Source organism: Solanum verrucosum, unplaced genomic scaffold, assembly GCF_900185275.1.
Source record: "Solanum verrucosum unplaced genomic scaffold, falcon-dt-bn FXZP01000103.1, whole genome shotgun sequence".
NCBI lineage: Eukaryota > Viridiplantae > Streptophyta > Magnoliopsida > Solanales > Solanaceae > Solanum > Solanum verrucosum.
In genome coordinates this window covers 7,538,313-7,552,945 of record NW_026020048.1, presented here as the reverse complement: position 1 = coordinate 7,552,945, position 14,633 = coordinate 7,538,313, and the positions used below count along the sequence as shown (strand labels likewise).

Genomic DNA, 14,633 nt, shown 5'->3' with positions numbered 1-14,633 from the left:
GATTACATGTTTTTTTTTCCTTTAATTTTTTAGCATATTAAAATAGATATTTTACAGGTACTTAATATTTTTCGGAGAAATTTAAAGACTATTTATGTATTTTTATTTAAAAATAAATACTCCTCTCTTCCTATCTCTCCCTCTTTCCCCCAAATTCATCAGAACCCTAATTTCATCGATTCACCGGCAACACACCATTTTCCTCTATCGATCAGTACGATTCCTCCTCCGTTACAGGTATGGTATGCTTATGATCGGTGTTATTTCGTTTAATTCATTATTTTTTCTGTTAGCGTCTCAGCTGATTGTAGATAACTGAACAGGAGATTGACGATGGAATCATCTTCGTCTGTCATAACGCCAGAAGATGTAATGGGGACACTCATGAACGATGGAACAATTGATTCCATGAGGTTGAAAATCATTACTCAGCTCAAAGCTAATGTATGGTTTGCTTTCACCTACCCACAATTACCTACTTTTTATTCAAGCATATGTTTTCCTACTAATGTTTATCTAATATTATAAGTCGGTGTGTGCCGAGTACTATGAAACCCGTAACTCTTTTGTTATATGATTCCAGAATTTGAGTGTATGTTTATTTATTATGCCTTTAGTAGAAATATGTATATCGAAAAAAAGATTTCTCTCTTTAAGCACGCAGACTTTGTATGTGAGGGTATACACATTGCCTGAACATGCATCAGCCCCTTCTTGTTATTACACTGATAATCCATTTCTATTGTCATGTAGGAAGAACTCAAGAATACCACCATAAAGATGGTTGAGCAAAGCAGGGTTCTGAACACACCTGGTGCAGAAAAGCAGACCAAAAGGGAGCTCTTTGATGCATTGCGACAAGAACTTGAGTATGTTTGTTATTTGTTCTGGTTTGCTTCTGCATTATCTCAAGAAAGTTCAATTTGACAGCATGAAATATAATTGAAAGAATAAGTTTTTGAAAAAGGAGAGTTACTAAATAAGAATTTTCCTCTAAATAGGAGATACCATATATTGTGCAAGAAAGAAAGAAAACTCTATACTATTAACCTTAACAAATCGAAAGAATTCAAAACATTCTAACACTGAATTTCTGCATAAATTCTTGACTTTCACTAGGGCCCTGAAATTGAGTTTGTCAACCTAAATTGAAAAGTCAAGTGAAGCATGTTGAAAGAACTTACAGTTTGATGACTTATCAGTACCACTGACGATTCTCTCGACTTTCAGTACATTTGCTCACATAAAAATTTGGTTCTTTGACTGGTGTGCATAATCATCTCAGAATACTGAATTGAAATACAATTGAGGTGCGCGAAAGTTGGCCCCGACATTACGGTCATCAAAAAATAAAATAAAATACTGAATTGAAATACATTGGGGGAATTATTATTTTGTCTTATTATACTTGTAAAAGTGGTCCATACAGTAAATTTAGTATTTTGTTTTGCTTGCACTATTTTGGTTGAGATATTCCTCAAGTGCGGAGTAATGAAACATTATCGACCCAAATAGAGCATTTATCATATTAAGGATTCATTCACCTGACCTCAGCTTGCTTGAGATTGAGACAGTTGTTATAATACACTATTTTGGTAGAAGGTCAGACATATCTCTGACGGTACATGTGAATGTGGGTTTTGGGTGCATTAAACATATAGGAAGAGTAAAAAGGCATTTCAAGGAAGTCCCTTGACCTTGTGCTACATCTCAGCAAGCGTTTGATTGGTATGGAAGTTTTTACAAAGGTTTTCAGGATCTTGATATTAGACATTTGTTGTTGGAGATGCCGATGCTTTATAATTAGAGCTTGAAAATTATGTGATCTTAATCAACGTTGTTCATTTATAGTGTATATTTGGTAGATAACTGAATCTTGTCCAATATCCAAGTTAGTCAGATTTAATCCGCTCCTGTACTTTCACCAGGACTTGGAGATGCTCATTGCTCCTGCACACCCTGCTTAGGATGCGATGATGCTGAAAATTTCACGTGCTGGCCACTGTTCTTAATTTATTCTAGAATTATATTCCCACAAAATCTCACCTACATCATCTCATTTAAGAATTGACAAATTTTCAGCTGCATAAAATCAGAGTGTCAATGCTTTTTCCTATTTTAAACGCTTCAGACCTTGCTGGCTGAACTCAAACCAAAAATAAGTACAGTGATAAGTGCTCACCTTATGAAATTGTCTCTTATTTTTTTGGTTGCCAATAATTTGGTTTTTATTCTCTGCTTGCCCAATTTTTCCTGTAGGACTTCAGTGCTTGAGAAAGCCTCCAAATCGGTTTGGGAACTTATTTTGGATAATAAAGGGATAGGGAAGGAAATAAGTGAAACAGTTGAACAAGTTTTCTGTCGGTTGAGTGGAAGAGAAGCACCATTATTTGTGTCGGATTTCGGACCTCAACCAGAGAAAGGGAAAGAGAAAAAGAGTGGGCAGAAAGAGGAAAACAGTGAAACTGGGAAAGATAATTCTGAATCTGCAGCAAAGAAGAGAAAGATGAACACAGAAGAAGAGTTTGATGAAGCTGTCTGCAAATCTAGTGACAAATCGCCCTCATCGGATGATTCTAGTAAAATGCCGCCACCAAGTGTGAGAAGTCAATCCACTTCCTGAATCAACTCCATTGTGTCTTATCCAGCTTTTAGCGAGGGTATTCTTTTCTCCCTGCCCTCTTGTTTGTTCGTAGATAGAATCTTTTTCACATATACTGGATCGACATAGTTAATACTAAAAAGTTATAACTTATCCCTAGGTGTTAGCTTCTTTGAAATCTATGTAGCTGTATCATTTACTCCTGAGCTTCCAGAATGAGCATTGCTTTATTTATTTCTTGTCCCAATTGGAAGTAGAATAAGTTTTATAGTGGTATTGAATTAATCTCTCTTGTTTTCTTTCCTAAAGAATTTCATGATATAATTTGGAGTATAGTTTTGAATTCCTATAAATTAGAAAGAAAAAGTTAGATATGTATCTTCAAATATTTTATCACATCAAATTATTTAGTCAATGAAAGTAATTCAAAATTTTCTTATTCAGTTGTCGTTCTCTTGTGAAGTAAGGTTCAATAGATGGGTTTAATTTTATACTAAGTTGCTTGGACTCTCCAAAATTGTTGGTACTGTCCAAATTTAGCTTCAAACTGTCCATCTTCCACCCCTAGTCAAAACATATTTAGATGAGTGATGAAAATGTATTTCCTAAAAGATCGAATGTTTAACGAAGAGGGATTAGGCATAGATGTGTTGGGCAGGATATTTTTTTCTTGGTTGTTAAACCAAAGCTTTTGTTGATAGCAAGTAGAAGTTACATAATAGAGGCTGAACACGAGGTTAAAAGTAGTACAGTACAAAGAAAAGGAAAGTAAAAGTCGGAGAGTTATTTAGCAGCAATGAGCATTGTCTTCAGAAGAGGTCAGGACCTTGCCAAAACATCAGCCACATTATTGCTCTCTCTTTGAATGTTGCTAATGTGTTGTATTGCAGCTCCTCGTTAGCTGGTGAAGGAGTACATGATAATCTGTTTCAATTAGCGCAACTTTTTCACAGTAGCAAGTTGATGTCCAAGCATTAGCGCATATAGTTCAACATATATTACCATAGTGTGATATTGTGATTGCATGTATCCAACAACTGAATGCCCACTATGATCGTGAATACCACCAGTAGCCTCACCTCTGAGTGAGTGAGTGAATGTAGGTGCTTTGCGTTTTGGTTTTTGTTCGAGAGGGAAAAAAGAAGACAGTAAAATGCAGAAATTTCAAATATGTGTGTAAAGAAGAGGAAAGCAGCCAACTTGGATTGTTTTTAGTCTTGTTTATACAGCCATTTCAGTATAAATTCCTATACATGTTGAATGAAAATCTGAATTTCTATCCATATATTTGTTTTTCCATCCTTCCTTCCGCCGTGGAATTTGCAACATTGAGTGCGTGTGTTACCTCTTTGTATGGTCTTGACTAACTCTTTTCTCATAAGTTAACTTTTTTGAGGTTGAGTTGGAGAATGTTTTTGGGGGCATTTGCCCAAATGGCCAGACACTGAAAATTTTATCTGCCAGCAAGAAAAAAGGGAAAAATCATCCAAATAATTTGAAGTTCGAAATTTAGGCATTGAGCTCACAGTAATAGGAAAGAGTGACCTCAAAAAAGGGCCATATTATGCATACAATCCAATTTTTGATGGCAGCATATTCATGGATTTAATCAACGATGATAACTTGGTTGATACATGGTCCAAAGCAAATATAGTATATTTCCCCTACTATGCCTAAAATTATTAGTATGAATATATTAAAATTAAATGCGATTTCTCACTTGGAATACTCGCAAACCGTTAGTTTAGAGTTGAAACGTACGGCTATCTTTCTTTAATAGCAACATGGTGAATTTAATTGTTGAGAGACATATGGGTGTATTTCGTAAGAAGAAAAATATTTTCTACGAGAATTGATTTTCATATGGGTGTTTAAATCTTGTTATAAATTAATTATAGGTAGAATGTAGTAAAATATAATAGTATATTAATTTTAAATATTGTTACGTGAAAAATTAAAACTAAAGGGTTCTCACTTATTTTTACGGATAAACATGAATAACTCGATTCCTAAGTAAGCCGATGGCTCACGGGTTGAGTCTCCTTCCCCCGGTCCCGCACACAGAACCGAAACCCAAAACCGCAAATTTTATTTACCGGTTTTTTACCCCATAAGCGGTTTTCCCGTAAACCGGGAGCGCTTTAACGTGGGGACACTAAAATGGTCCACATTTCTCCAGGATATGTGGCGATTCGACCGCACTCTGACATTTTCACGTGATATCCACGCGCTTTTCATCCTTCCAATATATTTTGTTGTCACTTGCATGGCACCAAAGCCCAATGCTCCCCATCTCATCTCCACCTGTCTTTTCCTATTTCTCCATTCGGAAAATATAAATGGCAAGACACCAATTTGTCACGAAATGGCACGAGGAACAAAAATGTTGTTTATTTCGAAATTTGTGTGAGAAGTTGAGGGTGATTGGGTAATTTCAATAATTTCTTGTACCCAAATTACCCTCAAAAGTAAAATTACTATTCTTAAAAAGTAAAACCACTTTTCAGTCACACTTTCCAAGAGGTGGCTGACCATTGGCTCTACTTATATTGTGCCACGTGGAAAATGTTGGGTCCCATTTCAGAAAATGATTTTCTCGCTCTTCTTGAACGTTTTTTTTCCTCTTTCCTACTTTTTATCTACTTCTTTTTCTTTGACTTTTCTTTTCAAATTAATGTTTCAAATTTCTCTACTTCCATAGTTGTATAATTTTATTCATGGAAAATATAAAAATATGAAATCCAAAAAGAAAATATTCGTTCAATTTCTAACATTTTAAATTAATTATTTATATTACTAAAAATAGTTAGATAAAATTATTTGTTAATTTACAAAATATAATTAATTACAATTTTTTTATTATAACATTTTTCTTCTTTTTGTAAGTGTAAATAAAATTTATAAATTTTAAAAATTAAATGTAAATTAGTAAAGCAATCATTTTATTTATAATTTCTTACGAAATTTGTAAAAAAAAAATAGCATAAATTTTGATACTAATTTCAAAAAGAAAATATAACGGAAAGAGCATCAATGTTTTTGATAAATAATTACATAAGTTTTTATACTAATTTCATGAACTTAAAAAAACGGAAAGCATCCATAAATATCTATATAAATACATATTCTTTCCGTCAATTTATACGATATTTTATTCTTGATATTCAAGCTAGGTGAAATTTTTCATCACTTTAACCTTTTTTATTTTTCTTGCTATTTAATTTTTGTGGACTTCTCAAAAATATACGATACGATAAAATTTTTATAAGGTACATCTATATAGGATCCTTCAAAAAAAAATAAAATTACACATTATCTAAGAATTTAATCATTTTAAAGAAATATGATAAATTATTTTCAATGATTTTATTATTTAACAACGATATATTAAGATGTCTTGTTAATATTTGATTTAAATAAAAATAATCAATAAAATTACGAGTCATATCAACAAGAAAAAGCACTATCAACATTATCAAAATTAAACTAAAAATTAAACTACAAAGTAAATGCAATAAAATTTGATTATTATAAAGAGAAACACATGAATACTAACAAAGAGAACAATTTTTTTTTTCTGTTTTGAAGAGGGTTATACGTAAAATCATTACGGACCATTTATTAATAAAATAATAGAATATAAAAATTTATCCTAAAAAATCAATGTCTATTAGTACTTAAATAATTTTTAATTTTATATTACTTTGTGGTAAATATGATTGTAAAAGTTTATATTTGAATTGTTTCACAAAAATTAAGATTTTTCACTATTATAAGTCGAATCATTATGATGAAATAAATGTAATAGATATAGTATTATATGAGTTATGCTCTCTCACAAATACAAGTCAGTTGAATGCGATTATATAAGCATGATCAATACCGGATAATACAATTAGTTATGGTACATGTCAATTTTTGATCAATTTATCTTCGCGTATTATGGGTTATTAGAGTATATTTATTGATAATATCACATTTTAAATTTTCTAGTGATATCCATTAAACAATTGATATGAAAGAGAGTCAATAAATTTCCTTTCGTAATTATGAACGAATGATATTGCAACACGAATGGTTAAAGCTTAAACGAATAGTCTATAGGCCACGAGTTCGAATCTAGGTTATGTTCCAATTTTAGGTCTTTTAAAATAATTAGACTATTTGAAACTTTTATGATTTAAATAATTTTAAAATTCATTTTATTTGGTAAATAAGATTGTAAAAGTTTATATTTGATTGTTTCACAAAAATTGAAGATTTTTCATTATTATAAGTCGAATCATTATGATGAAAATAAATGTAATGGATATAGTATTACATGAGTTATGCTATCTCACAAATACAAGTTATTTGAATGCGATTATATATGCATGATCAAGTTTTAATTGGGTAATACAATTAATTATGGTACATGTCAACCTTTGATCAAATTATCTTCACATTTAATAGTTATTAGACTATATTTATTGACAATATCTCATTTTAAATTTACTAGTGATATTCAATAAACAACTACTATGAAAGAGAGTATATACATTTCCTTTCGTAATTATGAATGAATGCTATTGCAGCGCAAATAGTTAAAACTTAAACGAATAGTCTATATGTCATATAAGTTTAGGTCCCCAATTTTAGGTATTTTTTAGTTTTTTTTTTTTAAGTCTATAGGTCACGAGATTTTTTTAATTTTTTTTTTTCAAGCCTATCGTATGCACCATCAAAATCTTCATGATTTTGGGACAACAAACTATCATCCTCATCTAAACCCAAAACATTATTCAATACGTCGTTTAATTGACTATTTGGATCCATCTTATTAAAATTATATAAATCTAACAACAAAAATAAAATAAAACTAATGAGTGAAGTAAAGAAAAAAAAATGAGTAAAGTAAGAGAGAGAAAAAATAAGAAAGAAAAAGTCAAAGAGTGGTTTTGTATTTTGGAGGGAAACCCACAAGTGGTTTTGTCACCTAAGGGCTATTTGGTCATTACGTCGTGTCTTGCCAATTCATGCCACAAAAGTGTCTTGCCATTTAGCACTACTCTTCTCCATTTGCCCATTTTTAAGCTTCTCTGCTTCAATTCATTGCTCATATAAAGTAAAGGCAACTGCTTTTGGACCATTTGTACAAACAAAACACCACATTTTAGACTACTTAAACCATGCATGTCTGTTAATGACTTACCAATAAGATTGTCAAGTAAACTATAGTGATTGGGGTGTGAAAGGCACGTAACTAGAACGAGAGTGGGTAATAACATTGCAACAATATAATTTTATACTATATGATGATTTTAATTTAATATAATATGATTTTATTTTATTTTTATATACAAATAAGGTGGCTGTGCATCCCCCTTATTCCAAGAATGTGGAAAACTGGTTTCCAATGAAAACGTATACTGCTATTCTTCCTTTTTGAGGCAAACCACTGCGCCTCTAGTAATCTCACATAAGTAATTAATAAAAACCCAGGGACTTTTATATATATAAGTCTCATGATTTCTAACTCATAAATTATATAATCTTTCTCTTCTCTCTATACTTACCAAAATTATTGACAAATTAAAAATGCGTATGAGTTGCAATGGTTGTAGAGTTCTTCGTAAAGGCTGCAGCAAAAGTTGTAGCATTAGGCCTTGTCTTCAATGGATCAAAACCCCTGATTCTCAGTCCAACGCCACTGTTTTCCTTGCTAAGTTTTACGGCCGTGCTGGTCTTATGAATCTTATTAACGCTGGCCCTGATCATCTTCGTCCTGGTAAACTCAATTTCAATTGTATTATTCAAGTGCATGTATAGGTTATATGTACAATTTTAATTTGTATTGACATTTTTTTTAAAAAATTGCAGCGATATTTAGGTCATTGCTTTATGAGGCTTGTGGAAGAATAGTGAACCCGATTTATGGATCGGTAGGGTTGTTATGGTCAGGGAATTGGCAGCTTTGTCAAAATGCTGTGGAGGCGGTACTGAAAGGAACTCCAATTACTCCCATAGCTTCTGAAATTGCTGTAAACAACAACGGTCCTCCTTTGAAATTGCCTTACGACATTAGGCATATTAACAAAGATGAAAACTCTACCAAGTCCAGCGAGCTTCATCGGGTCAGGACCCGATGTCGATTCAAGCGCTCAGGTGCTAACACAAAAGCGACAAAATCGAATCCTGTATGTTCCGGGTCGGGTGATGAATTCGCCCATGAGAAAGTTAACGGGTCTACGAGCCATGAGTCTTCATTGAGTCACCAGTCTGAAGAAGAAGCGGCGGCGGCGGTGGCTCTGAATGTGGAATGCGAAAGCCCGGAAATGGCTGAAGTAGAAGATTCAGCTAAAGCGGACGGTGAAGTCGAATTGGAACTGACTTTAGGTTTTTCGTCTTTAGGAACTGTTGAGGGTAAACCGAAGGAAACTAAACGGAATAAAGGTGTTCAGTTGGTGGACGGCGCCGGAGAATGTAAAATAGAGCTTGGACTTCATTGATTAGTTTAATACTAGTAGTTCATTTTTCTTTGTTTACTTTTTTGCCCTCTACATTAGTACAAATATCAAGTTATATAGTAGCAGAAGAAATTTTTTATTTCAAATATATAATTGTTAAGAGTAAGCTTGTTAATTACTAATTATTAAAGTTATGGAGGATACAAATTCATTAACTTATAATTACTCTTAATAAATAGTTTATCATCATGTTGAATTGGTTAAAAATATTTGTGAATGGAAAAGTGGAAGTAAGTGAAGAAGGATGCAAAACCTCTATCATATATATACTCTGTTAAACCAAAAGAATTGGAAAAGGTGGTAACATAATCAAAGAAGTGGCTACCAAAATTATAAGTAATGCTTATTAGTCCTTGTCAATTGCCTTACCAGAATGTTAATCCTAATCGAGCTCAGCTGATCAATATGGAACAACAGCCTTACCAGCAAATGAGTAGGTTCCTAACCACTATTGAGGCATTATTTGTACCATAAATATAATGTAGTGTTTCAGCATGTTTAGATGGTTCCAGAGGAATTTAAGATGTTGCATTATATGAAAGCTTTCTGGCTTTGGTGAAAAGTTACAGATTCTGGTTGGTTAGATCAGAGCACCATGGATTCTAGAAAGCCAGTTACGACATTTTGTTCGTCTTTACAACATAGTACTGCCTTTTGGCGAGTGTAGATCAGGCATTGCTGTATTGTGTTCTTTGCTGCATTCCTGGCATGAATACTCAAGCTTCATATTTGTTGGCAACCTTTATCATAATATATACTCGACGTTCATATGCATTGACTCTTTGTTTCAATAGTCAATTTGAAAATTTTCATTACTAAATTTAAATTCAAATCTACATGAAATCTACTCTAAGCTGCAATATTACTCATATCTAAATAGGGAAAGTGAGCATGCCTTTTTGTTATAAAAAACAATACTCTCTATGTCCCTAATTACTTGTTCATTTTGACAAATTAAGAAATGACAATTTTTTTACCTATTATACCCTAAATTAATTACTTTTAAAAAAGTAGATCTTCTAGAAGAAAATCTTAAGTTTTTAATTTATCCACCTCATAATTAATAGAGATAAAATAGTAAATTCATTATGTCAATTATTATTTTCTTAATAAGTGTGTCAATTCAAAAGTAAACAAGTTAGAGACAGAGAGAGCGCTACTCTAAAACTAGCAAAACTAGCTGTAGACAGTGTGGCTCCCTCAATTTTCTCTAATCAGCTCAGCCCATTGGGCTATGTACTGGTTGGGCCAAAAAGATTATAACAGTTGGGCAAGGTTAATATTAATTGGGGTAAATCACATAAATATGTTATATTAAATTTTTTTTTTACCATCTATGGCAATACAATTTTTCTAACTAAATATAACACTTTTTTGGAATTAAGAAAATTATACAGTGGCTTGCCTCTTTCTCTGCCCTTTTTCCTCTTCCTCCTCTTTTTTTTTATTCTTCTTCTTCTTCGTTTCTTTCTTTGCCATTATTTATCTTCCTCTTCTTCTTTCTTTTTTTTTTTTTTTTAAAAATCGTCTTCTTCTTTGAAATTTTCATTTAAATAACTACCCTCAAATCAATTTTTGTCCATACTTCATTATTTTTACCCAAAAATACGACGAAAAGAGGAATAGAAAGACGAAAATTTGTACAAAATCATGTTTTCAAACAGAGATTTCAAATCTCTAAAATTACAGCAACAAAAGTTCACCATTAATGGTCATTATAAAACTTTAAATTTTGAATTCATTATTTGAATTTTACGAAATTATGATTAATTTGGACATGGTGTTCCTACAAATAATTGAAAATGTTGTTTGGAGTTTATAGCTCAATTTTAAGAGGGTTTGGTTAAGTTTATAATTGATTTTAGGAGAACTATTAGATTGAAACTCGAAAAATGTAAAGTTTATGGAATTGTATCACAATTGTATTAAAGTTGTATTAGATATGTTTCATAATTGTATTTAAAATTGTATTAAAATCATGAACAATACATTTATAATACATATTACAAACTTCACTCCTTTTTTAATAATGTCAACCAAAATAACTTAAGTAACACACTCATAATACATTTATAATATAGGAACAATACATTTGTAATACGTATTGCAAACGTCGCTCTTTTTCTTAGTGATACAAATCAAAATAATTTATAAAATATATGTAATACATGTTTTATTCATGAATAGTACATTTATAATACATATTGCACACTTCACTTCTTTCTTAGTGCTACCAACAAGGATAATTTAGGTAACACACTAACAATACCTTTATAAGACATCCAGATTACATTTTTAATACATATTGCAACCGTCACTCATTTTCTTAGTGATAAATTAAAATAATTTATAAGACACATATAATATAAGTTTTATTCATGAGCAGTCCATTTATAATACATATTGCAACCATCACCCATTTTCTTAGTGATACAAATCAAAATAATTTATAAGACACATATAATATAAGTTTTATTCATGAACAATACATTTCTAATACATATTGCAAACTTTACTCTCTTCTTAGTGATACCAACCAAATGATTTAGGTAACACACTTATAATATATGCACACTACATTTTTAATACATATTGCAAACATCACTCATGTTCTTAGTGATACAAATCAAAATAATTTATAAGATACATATAATACATGTTTTATTCATGAATAATACAAGTTTAATTCAGTCTATAGATTATTGTCTTGTCTTTCGTTAGTTACGTTTTTTATTTATTCTTAATTTTCTCTTCTAATTCAACTTTAATATTGTGTAATACATTTTTAATGCAAATTTAATTCATTTTGTAGTTTATTATTTGTTACTATTAGATTACTTGTTTAATTCATTATTGATATAAGTTTAATTCACTCTATAGGTTATTATTTGGTATTTCATTAGTTACATTTTTTATCCATGCATAATTGTCTCTTCTAATTCAACTTTAGTATTTGTGTAATGCATTTTTAATACAAGTTAATTAATTGTACAGTTTATTGGTTGATTTGTTATGATTAAATTACTTGTTTAATTCATTACTGCTACAAGTTTTATTCAGTTTACAAATCACAAAATGCTCTTTCGTTTGCTACATTTCGCATGCATGTTTAATTCATTTCTAATTCAACTTTAATATATGTGTAATACATTTTTAATTCAAATTTAATTCATTTGGCAGTTTATTATGTTTCTTCATTTGTTATGATTAGATTACTTGTTTGCTCTTTCGTTTGCGATTAGTTTGGATAGGTTGTTCCTACAAATAATTGAAAATATTGTTTGGAGTTTATATCTCAATTTTAAGAAAGTTTGATTAAGTTTAATATTGATTTTAGGAGAAATATTAGATTGAAGCTCAAAAAGGATGAATTTTACGGAACTATATCGCGTTTGTATTAAAGTTGTATTGGATATGTTTCATACTTGTATTAAAATTGTATTAAAAGCATGAACAATACATCCTACATTTTTAATACATATTGCAAACTTCACTCCTTTTTTAATGATATCAACTAAAAATAATTTAGGTAACACACTTATAATACATGCACAATATATTTTTAATACATATTGCAACACCACTCACGTTCTTAGTGATACAAATCAAAAGTAATTTATAAGACACATATAATAATGTTTTATTCATGAATAATATAAGTTTAATTCAATTTATAGATCGTTGTCTTGTCTTTCGTTAGTTACGTTTTTCATTCATTCTTAACTCTCTCTTCTAATTCAACTTTCATATTGTGTAATACAATTTTAAAGCAATTTAATTTATTTAGCAATTTTTTGATTTATTTGTTACTATTGGATTATTTGTTTAATTCATTATTGATACAAGTTTAATTTATTCTATAGATCATTGTCTAGTCTTTCATTAGTTACGTTTTTCATTCATGATTAATTCTCTCTTCCAATGCAACTTTAATATTTGTTCAATACACTTTTAAATACAATTTTAAATCATTTTGCAATTTATTGGTTAATTTGTTACAATTGAATTACTTGTTAAATTCATTATTGATACAAATTCATTCAGTTTATAGATCATAGAATGTTCTTTCGTTTGCTAAATTTTGCATTCATGTTTAATTCTTTTCTAATTCAACTTTAATATGTGTGTAATACATTTTTAATTCAAGTTTAATTCATTTTGCAATTTATTATGTCTCTTCATTTGTTGCGATTAGATTATTTGTTTAGTTAATTAATTATGATACAAATTTTATTAATTCTACAGATCATTGACTACTCTACGAAAGAAAGTAGAGAGAGAAAGAAAGGAGAAAAAAGCAACAAAAAGAGACAGATAAAAAGCAACAATAAAAAGCAAGAAAAAAAAGCAACAAAAAGAAAGCAAGAAAGAAACAATCACAAAAAGAAAACAAGGGAGAAAGAACGACATAAAAAAGAAAGAGAAAGAGCGAGAATGAGAGATGAAAATTAAAAAGCTGAGAGAGAAAAAAGAGAAAGAGGCGAGAGAGAGAAAAATCTAATAAAATATATAGTATTGTTATATATTGCTATAAATGATAATAATTAAAGAGTATATTTAAAATAAGTAATTGTTTTTTAAAAGAGATTCACTCAAGTAATTAATCCTATTGGGAGGTTTTTTATACACTTTTTAGCTTTTCATTTTGCAAGTATTATGTTGAGAGTACTCTTGTTACTATTTGTTTTGGATTTCTAGAGTTTCCTGCATTCCCCTTCTTTCATTTCCATGTTTTGTCCTGCTGCTATGATAAACGATTCTAATATAATACTCTGTGTTGCACTATAATACCTTATCGCATACTTAAATTTTGATAGAATGACTTAAAATATCTCTATTGAAAATTGAACCTGAAACCTAATAGTGTACGTTCAATCCACTTTATTGACTATTAGGTCACACTCTTGGATGCACCTCCCTAGGAACATTATTATTATAAGCCTTTCCATGTCAATGAACACGTTATGTATATTTCTCTTCTTGTCCCTATATTACTCCAACACCTTGAAATTATATAAAATAATTACTATTGAGCTCAGACATGCACTTGTATCACAATTTAACTTTACACTTAAACAGTTAAATCCATTCACACAATCAGTGTATTTTAATTTGTTATAGTTCCATTACCTCCTTTGTTTTCTTGAAAACTAGTTTCACCTTGTCAGAATCGTGTAAACAATTTCAAAATTCCCGGTGTATCACTATGTATATAAGTCAAAACACATATTTTTCTAGGTTCCCCATAGTTATCACAGACATACCTAAATGTATCGGGACGTCGTTGAAAACAGAAGTGGGCACAGTGCATGATTTCTGGCCTTTTTTTAAGAGTCATGACTTCCTTTGGTGAAGCATTGTTGTGTGTGTTGACATACTTTTTTGAGTGGCCAAATTTGTACAGTTATTTGCGTGTTACACATGATCTCTCATAGTACGTAAAAAGAAAAAGAGAGTTGTTTTCTCTCGCCTCGTCTCTTATCTTGTCGTAATCATAGCTTGTAGGCCAAGTCACAACAAAATGG

At 30.6% G+C, this 14,633-nt stretch overlaps 2 protein-coding genes across 3 annotated transcripts; both read left to right on the top strand.

The window, feature by feature from the left end:
• Positions 1–226: 226 nt before the first annotated feature.
• LOC125822505 (uncharacterized) lies at positions 227–3,644 on the top strand. Of its 2 annotated transcripts, XM_049501905.1 has the most exons (4): positions 292–444; positions 754–869; positions 2,260–2,660; positions 3,304–3,644. In XM_049501905.1, the coding sequence occupies exons 1-3, from the start codon at positions 334–336 to the stop codon at positions 2,621–2,623; spliced, it is 591 nt and encodes a 196-aa protein (XP_049357862.1). In that variant the 5' UTR covers positions 292–333; the 3' UTR covers positions 2,624–2,660; positions 3,304–3,644. The 2 variants fall into 2 exon arrangements, with proteins under 2 accessions (XP_049357861.1, XP_049357862.1); XM_049501904.1 differs by lacking the exon at positions 3,304–3,644 and having other exon boundaries at positions 227–444; positions 2,260–2,887.
• Positions 3,645–8,126: 4,482 nt separating this feature from the next.
• LOC125822290 (LOB domain-containing protein 41) lies at positions 8,127–9,173 on the top strand. Its single transcript, XM_049501678.1, has 2 exons — positions 8,127–8,369; positions 8,462–9,173. The coding sequence occupies exons 1-2, from the start codon at positions 8,180–8,182 to the stop codon at positions 9,088–9,090; spliced, it is 819 nt and encodes a 272-aa protein (XP_049357635.1). The 5' UTR covers positions 8,127–8,179; the 3' UTR covers positions 9,091–9,173.
• The last annotated feature ends 5,460 nt before the right edge of the window (positions 9,174–14,633 follow it).

Bases quoted from the DNA above. Each gene is read 5' to 3' on its own strand.
- LOC125822505 (XM_049501905.1), top strand. From the start codon at position 334: ATGGAATCATCTTCGTCTGTCATAACGCCAGAAGATGTAATGGGGACA. The intron at 445-753 runs GTATGGTTTGCT...ATTGTCATGTAG, and splicing joins TTACTCAGCTCAAAGCTAAT to GAAGAACTCAAGAATACCAC. The intron at 870-2,259 runs GTATGTTTGTTA...TTTTTCCTGTAG, and splicing joins GCATTGCGACAAGAACTTGA to GACTTCAGTGCTTGAGAAAG.
- LOC125822290 (XM_049501678.1), top strand. From the start codon at position 8,180: ATGCGTATGAGTTGCAATGGTTGTAGAGTTCTTCGTAAAGGCTGCAGC. The intron at 8,370-8,461 runs GTAAACTCAATT...AAAAAATTGCAG, and splicing joins CCCTGATCATCTTCGTCCTG to CGATATTTAGGTCATTGCTT.